General features: G+C 43.1%; 1 protein-coding gene across 1 annotated transcript in view; it reads right to left on the bottom strand.

The window, feature by feature from the left end:
• Positions 1-1,172: 1,172 nt before the first annotated feature.
• The window catches only part of LOC144783904 (extracellular calcium-sensing receptor-like), a 149,597-nt gene continuing 142,533 nt past the window's right edge, over positions 1,173-8,236 (bottom strand). The window contains exon 6 of the mRNA XM_078662644.1: positions 1,173-2,104. Coding sequence (XP_078518770.1) covers positions 1,173-2,104 — 932 coding nt within the window. The remainder of the gene's footprint in view (positions 2,105-8,236) is intronic.

Genomic DNA, 8,236 nt, shown 5'->3' with positions numbered 1-8,236 from the left:
CATAAACACAAAACGCTAACAAGTACAATTAACAATCAACAAGAAAGACGATATATGTCGAAAAGTATGTGAGTACTGGAACAATAAATATACATATTTGCACTTTCTGTGTATTCTTTTGTGCCTTTTCTGTTGTTTGTGACATGATTCATTCTGACTGTATACTTTGTAGACGACTCTTGAGGCAGCTTATGGTGTCTTTCGTAATTCCTTTTAAAAACATATCTTCTCTTCTGGCTTTAAACATTATTCTTTCCAAGGTTGTTAGCTCAGAAGACACCACCAGTTATCCACTTTGTGTCTTTGTTGAGTCTGTTTTCACAATGATTATATCATGGAGAAAAATATCTCTGCTAAGTGCTTGTGCTTTTAACACTGCTGGGTGATCTCACAAAATGTTTGGATCCATCTTTACATTCTGATTGATTCTTTTTTGAGTTTAGAAAGCTTTATTGAAGTAATAAACAAAGTAAAATATCAATACAGATTATTTGATGAGAAGTGTCAGTTCTCGAAAAAAAATTAACAATAAGGTAAAAACCTAAAAAAGAATCACACCTCAGCTGAAAATAAAAACTATACAAAGTCAAATGCATTTTTAGATTTTAAGAAAAAAGAGAAAGAGAGAGGAAGGGAAAAAGGGAGGAAGAGAGAGAGAAAGATTCTGATTGATTCTGATGACTGGATATACCACTTACTTAATCTTGTTCCAAAGGATATCCTTATAACATTCTCCCCCTCCTATCACCTGTAGAATCATTCACATCATGGAGTCTCTGTTAGTTTAGACAAGTAACTGAAGTACAACCCTCTAGTATTGTACCGTAAATCTAACTAACAGAGCAGCGAGAAGAGAGGGAAGTGCAAGCGTGCCACTCATTTCATACTTATTTATTAAAGGGCATAATTGCTGTGAAAACTCTACAATTTCAATGAATAAGAACACCAGTCCAATACATCAGAATTTATCTAAAAAGAAATACCAATTTTAGTTGTATAAGTAAGTGTCAGAACATTTACCTAAACAGGTGACAGAAGAAGACATTTAACAGGGTAAAGCCACATTAATCACTGATGATTTTGTTTTTTAGAGTGAGGGAAATAAATCACTTCTTTTGAGCTCAGTGCCTTTTCATTCAATCATTCAACGCAACAATTTTCTGCATCTGCTCTTAAGCAACCTTTTTACAGTTTCTAGTAGAGATTTCTGATTTTGAGACCAAAATATCCCTTGTATTCATTGCTGGTTTCAGATAAATGATGTAAACTTTGGGAGCAAAGATACAGTAGAGAAGACCAGCACCAGAGGACAAGATTGCAAAAATCTCAACAGCTACTAGGTACTTCCCTTTTGTACTGAGGTAGGCTGGGATAAAAGAGAGCCACACACTGACAAACAGCAGCATGCTGAAGGTGATGAACTTGGCTTCATTAAATCTGTCTGGCAATGTCTGTGCGAGATAAGCAATACCAAAACTGACACATGCCAAGATTCCCAAAAAGCCCAACATGCTGTAGAACATCAGGATGGAGCCCTCATTGCATTCAGCTGTTATCTTCGTAGATGTGGCACTGTTGTTGAGATCAGGGAATGAAGGAGACATCCCAATCCATATAAATCCAAGTACCAACTCTATGAAAATACAGATCAACACAATGGAATACGATGTCCTGGAACCAATCCATCTTCTTAACTTGCTGCCAGGCTTGGTGGCCCTGAAGGCGATGACCACCATAATTGTTTTTGCCATCACACAGGAAACAGAAAGTGAGAAGGATATGCCAAATATCACCTGACGGAGCATGCATGTCAATCTCGCTGGCCGACCAATAAAAATAATTGAAGAGAGGAAGCACAGCATGAGGGCAACAAGAAGAATGTAGCTGAGTTGTCGGTTGTTGGCCCGTACCACAGGAGTGTGCCGATACCTAATGAAAATACACAAAGTGCCAGAGGCATTGAAAAATAGGAAGCTGGAGATCAGAGCCAAGATTAAACCCAGTGGTTCACCAAATGACAGAAAGTCAATTTCCTTTGGTATGCATGTGTCTTTATTGTAGTTTGACCAGTGATCATCTGGGCACTTCATGCAGTCTAAGGAATCTGAGAACAACAACAGGCAGGTAATTAGAGACAATAGCTTGATATTGTTGCATTTACTATTACAGTCAATGGATCATACACCTACACCCACTACCACTGTACAGAATTGTTTGAACAATGAACAAGTTAACTTTCTTGAAGGATGATCACTTTGTTTTTACTATAAGTTACCATTGTAACATCTAAATCTGGGTGATCTTTGGTTTTCTAATATAAGACTATATGTTGCTCTTGAATCTGTTGTTCTGAGTTCTTGCATGCATCAACATATATAACAACCTAAAGAGAGTTGCATTTGAAATGCTAACTCTGCTGTCATTTGGCATTGGGCACATACTTCCAAAATGACATAATGCAACCTTCGCCGAACTCCTTGTTGACCTTCAATCTTCCTGAATATTAGAATATGGAAACCCTGTGATGCAAGATTGAACACTGAGCCAGTCACACTGCTCTCTGGCTGCAGCATGTAATTCCAGTGCAAAAGAGAATGCACTCTGTAAAAACAATGGGGCATATTATCAACAACTAGCGATATTTATCGCTAAATGAGCTTAGCGATATTTTTTTATCGCCGCGCATCACCGGAATTTATTGCAGAGATAAAGTGCTATTAGCAACGTTTGTCTGAAATGCAATAAAATACCCGGCGATAGCGGCTCAGTGCGTGAATATCGCTGGAAATCCAGCGATATTCAGGCATTAACGCCAATAGGGTCTTAACCTGAATATCCAACTCCCATTGGATATACAGGTTAAGAAGTGGTCTGAGCAGGCGTTAGTTTTTGGCGATATTCGAGATTAGCACACATTTTTTATCGCTTCGCCTGCGTTGATAATAGGCGATAGCGATGTTAACAGTTTGGGTATGCCCACTTTGCATGTCATTAGCGTTAAATACTGCTGACATGCAAAGCGGGCCCCAAACCATTCGCTATCGCCTATAAACTGTCGCTAACTGTTGTTAGCGACACCTTGCTAATAGGGCGATAAAATTATTGCCGCTTTCGCGGGAAAAAGTCCCGCTAAAGCGGCGATAATGCCTTTGTTAAAATGCCCCAATTATTGTTATTCTGTTTCTATGTAGTACATATTTTAAACATGTTTTTGTGATTAATGACAACATTCCGTCAGTCTTAGAAATTCAGAAAATATCAGGCCAACTTGTCTCTGACTTATTTAAAACTCAGGTGACCATGGATTATTGGTTATTGTAATAACAAGCTCCATAAAATCGCACATCAGACAGCATCGGAAGTTCATTGGTATTTACAAATAAAATCAATCATACAATCATTGTAAACAATGGGGCATATGTATCAAGCAAAATTGCATTCGCAAACGCCGAAATTCATGGAATTTCGGCGTTTGCTAATGCAATTTTGCCAAATGGTATCTATTAAGGCAAAATAAGGAATCAGAAAATTTGCGATTCCTTATTTTGCGATTGCATTCAAGGAATCGAAAATTTTGCGATACCTTAAATGCAATGAAAGAAGCACCAAAAAAATGCAATTTGACCTTAAGGAATCGCAAATTACCACCAACTTCAAGTTGATGGTAATTTGCGATTTCTTCGAAAAATTAACTTTTTTGCATTTTTCAAAGTGCCATATGGCACACATACATGCCCTTAGGGCATGTATGTTTGCCACATGTACACACATGCACATTTCAGGGGTGCAACAGGGTGTCTTTTTGACACCCCTGCACCCTTGAAATTGCATTCACAATTTGCGATTCGCTAATTGCTAATCGCAAATTGAGAATGTCTTCCCAGTCATTCCTAAGGGCCTGTAGCCCCATAGGAATGAATGGGGAGGTATTCCTTAATTGCGAATCGCAATTTGGAATTCACAAATAAGGAATATGTAGGATTCGCAAAAATTATTGCAAATCCTACATACATAGCATTTTGCGATTCTCAAATAGCGTTTCGCAAAAAATCGCTATTTGAGAATCGCAAAATGACTTTTTGATACATATGGCCCAATATGTCCTGCATACATAGAGCAGGTAATCGCGTAGGCGCCCTGGAGGCCACCGAAATTAAGAAGGCCACCTTCAGATCACCATCAACAGCTCGCTCCCCCCTCTATCCCTCCAGGTCCGTGGTGCGCCAATACCGATCAGCAGCAGCAGGGCAACCCATGAAATCATCAGAGGCAGTGCACTCACGAGGTGAAGACCAGCATATATTAATCAGGAGCAGGCACAGATTGGGTATCAATCATTCCCCCCCTTTACCGCCTCCATGCTGCCCATATTTTCTCCCACTTCCTGGGGCAACCTCGACTCATATAGATCACTTTCTCAGCCCGTTGTCACCAGTTCAGGTCCCGCTCCCATTCCTCCACCGTTAGCAAAAGGTCACTCCCCCACAACCTTGCTATATTTCTTATGGCTACCATACTCACCAGAGCCAGCCACTGTTTGTCCCACTTCGGCCAAGTAACGTCGTTCGTCACACCCAGGACATGCCATTTGGCTTCTAGTGGGACTTCTGCACCCACCACTTCCGACATGATGCCTGCCAGCCTGGACCAGTAAGCCAGGACTCTGGCGCACTCCCACAAGATGTAAAAGAAGGTGCCCTCCTCCCCACACCCCCTTATGAAGAACCGTGAATCAATATATCCTATCCTAAATTGTACCGTGCGCGGGATGTATGAACGGTGTAAAATGCAGAACTGGACCAGTCTAAACCTGGTGCGTATTGCCACTTCCCGAGGACATTGCAAGGCCTCCCCTAATCATCACCCTCTAACAGTCCAATATCCGATTCCCACTTTTTCCTCAGAGGTCCCAGTGGGTCTGCCAGGTTGCTAATGAGCTTCTTATACGTGTGGGAGATAGCTTTATCTATCATGGGCTCCATCAGCAACCTGTCCTCCAGCGGGGCGTAATCTGGTAGCTGTTCCCCTTGACTCAGATGTTTGTTTAAGGCATGTCTAAGCTGCTGGTAATGTTAAAACTCCCCACTCCCCATTTGAAACTCAGCCTGCAAGGTTTCAAACCCCTTCATACCTCCCCTTTTCCAGATATCCCCTGGCACATTAATACCAATGAGGCTCCATTGACGAAGATCCTGTAATTTCGCAACCTCTGGGAGGAAGTTCCCATGCCGCAGTTGGGTTTGTGCCGTGAGTTTCGCCTCCCAGCCCAGCAATTTCGTCACCCGCTTCCATACCCCTACCACCGCTGCCGTTTGGGGTGTCAGACGTATAGAGAGCTGCTAAGTAAGTACCACTACCGAAGGCCATGCGGTCCACCCTGTATGCCGGCTCCTCCAGCGGTGAAAACACCCACCCATTGATGTTGGCCAACTGCATCGCCCAATAATAAAGACGGACATCCGGGACAGCGAGTCCCCCCTCGTATGGCCCCCACTGTAGTTTCTTCAGAGCTATTCTCGGGCAGCCCCCACTCCATAGTAGAGAGCGCTGTTCCGATTTGACAACCCTAAAAATGTGTTCTGGGACCGGTAAGGGCGTGCTTTGCAGCACAACAGACGGGGAAGGGCCATCATTTTAAATAAAACAGTGCGCCCCATCAAGGAGAGCGGGAGGGTTTTCCAATGCTCCACATCCCCACGTAGCCATTCCAATTGGGCCGAAAAGTTCAGACGTAGGAACTCCGTTTCCGACTTAGTCACCCAGATACCCAGATACCGGAGAAGCTCCTTCCAGACCAGGCCCCTGCAGTCCTCTGTTAGATGCAGCTGCGGCCCCGCCAGTATGTGGCCGAGGGACTTATCCCAATTGATACGATATCCGGAGTCCTCACCGAACTTGTGCAGAATGACCATCAGCCTCTGGATGGAGGCGGTCGGACGCTGCACATACAATAATACGTCATCCGCATATAATGATATACGCTCTTCCCAGCCCCCTCCCAGGTCCATGCCCCACACCAAGGGGTCTGTCCGTACCCAGCACGCCAACGGGTCAAGGCCAAGGCGAATAGGGTCGGGGAGAGCGGGCAACTTTTTTGCGTACCTCGTCCCAGGTGGAACTCCCTCGACAGAGCCCCATTGACTCGGAACCTCACAAGCAGCTCAGTTTACAACAGCTTCAACCACGCTCAAAAGTTGTCTCCAAAGCCCATTTCTCCAAAACTGCATATATGTACTGCCACTCTATGACATCAAAAGCCATATGGGCATCAAGAGACAGTAGAGCTGCCGGCACGCCAGGCCGTGCAGATACCGCCTGCAAGACTACAAAAAGACACCACAAGTTAAGCCGCGTACTTCTGTGGGGCATAAAGCCCGACTGATCCGGGTGGATCAGAGACTGGACAACCGCCCCTAGTCTCGTGGCCAGGATATTTCGGAGGACTTTCGTTTCATAATTAAGAAGGGAGATGGGCCTGTATGAGCTGCACACCTCTTGCGGTTTGCCGTCTTTATGGATCACTACGGTCGTTGCGGACATTAGATCCTTCGGAAGCTTCCCTACCTTCTTGGCCTCGGTGAACATGCGCAACATATGCGGTGCTATTCTACTTGAGATGCATCCAAACGCCTCTGCCGGAAATCCGTTAGGACCCGGCGCCTTCCCCGCCTGTTGGTCCCCCATGGCGTCTTCTACCTCTTTGACTGGACCATGGATTATTTTGATGTTTAAAAAAAGAGTACATGCTGGTAAAGGTAAACAGTTTCTGACTTTCTGCCGGCTGAACACATTTCAGTGTGTTGAGGATGTGTGACTTCTTCAAGAAAATGATTAAAAATGAGAGGTGACTCCTGATATTTGCGACTATAATCAATTTCTTTCTTATATATGTTTAAATAAGTCACTTTTTCATATGAATACTTGTGCCCGTGAGTCCAAAGGTGATTTCCGTGTGCTATACAAATTGTCCTTTACTAATGTCTAGGGTTTTATTACCAATGTCCTTTTTATTTTCAGCTTTAAAACGTATGCACTTTTTAGGTTATATATTAAGGGCCTGATGTAGGTCGCCAATTACCGGTCGGTAATGGCCGATTTCGGTCGTTACCGACCGGTAATTGGTTTTCGAGATGTTGGGGCAAATATTTTACAGATTCTGTAAATTTACCGAAACAGTAAATTTACCGAATCTGTAAAATACCGAATCGGTAATTTTACCTATTCGGTAAAACCCAGATGTAGGTAGCACTGTTGACAGTGCTACAGGCCTTCAAAATTCGGTATTTTACCACCCAACCCAATTGGGTGGTAAAATATCGAATACAGGTGTGCATGCACATCTGTGCATGCACACCTCTGCCATGTGACACACAGACATGCCCTTAGGGCATGTCTGTGTGCCACATGGCACACATGCCTGTATTTGGGGTGCTAGAGGGTGTCAAAGTGACACCCCCTGCACCCTTGCTGAAATCGGTATTTACCGAATCTGTAAATACATTTACCGAATCTGTAAATACCGATTCGGTAATGCCCATTGATTCCTATGGGCTTCAATGCCCATAGGAATCAATGGTCATTACCGAATCGGTATTTACAAAATCGGCAAATACCGAATCTTAACGATTCGGTATTTACCGAATCAGAAATACCTACATCTCCCCCCTCTATTTTACCACTTCTTAAATACCGATTCGGTATGAATCGGTATTTAAGAGGTGGTAAATAAAATTACCTACATCTGGCCCTAAATGTTGTATTTCTAGGTCAAAATGTGCTCACCAATAAGCTGGAGATTTTCTTATATCTGATTTGATCTGATGTAATGAATTCTCAAAATAGGCATATTTAATGACCAGGAAAAACAGTATCTTTTGGAATCACCTCCATGTCACATGTTTCAGACCTGAATTTCAAACATATCTTCTACAGAATAAAGGAAATCATTCTGTTCACTATGTGTGATAATATTGTGGCAGTCTTCATATAGTCCTGATGCATTGATTATTTACTGGTTTTCTGCTTATTTATAATGTATTTGGTGAGCTATGGACCAAAGTAAGTCTTCCTCAAAGGTTCTCTGCCTCTCACTCGTCTACCAACCTTTTTATGCTCCACTCTTTCTCCTGCAAGCCTGTTAGAAACCAGCTTTCTGGTTGACAGAGTATGCACCCTGTCCATGCAGGAACCACAATCCAAGTCAGGGTAAGTTACTCTCACTCCACTACCCTGGATT

This window comes from Lissotriton helveticus, chromosome 10 (genome assembly GCF_964261635.1).
Source record: "Lissotriton helveticus chromosome 10, aLisHel1.1, whole genome shotgun sequence".
Classification (NCBI taxonomy): domain Eukaryota; kingdom Metazoa; phylum Chordata; class Amphibia; order Caudata; family Salamandridae; genus Lissotriton; species Lissotriton helveticus.
This window is presented reverse-complemented; position numbering and strand designations above follow the sequence as displayed.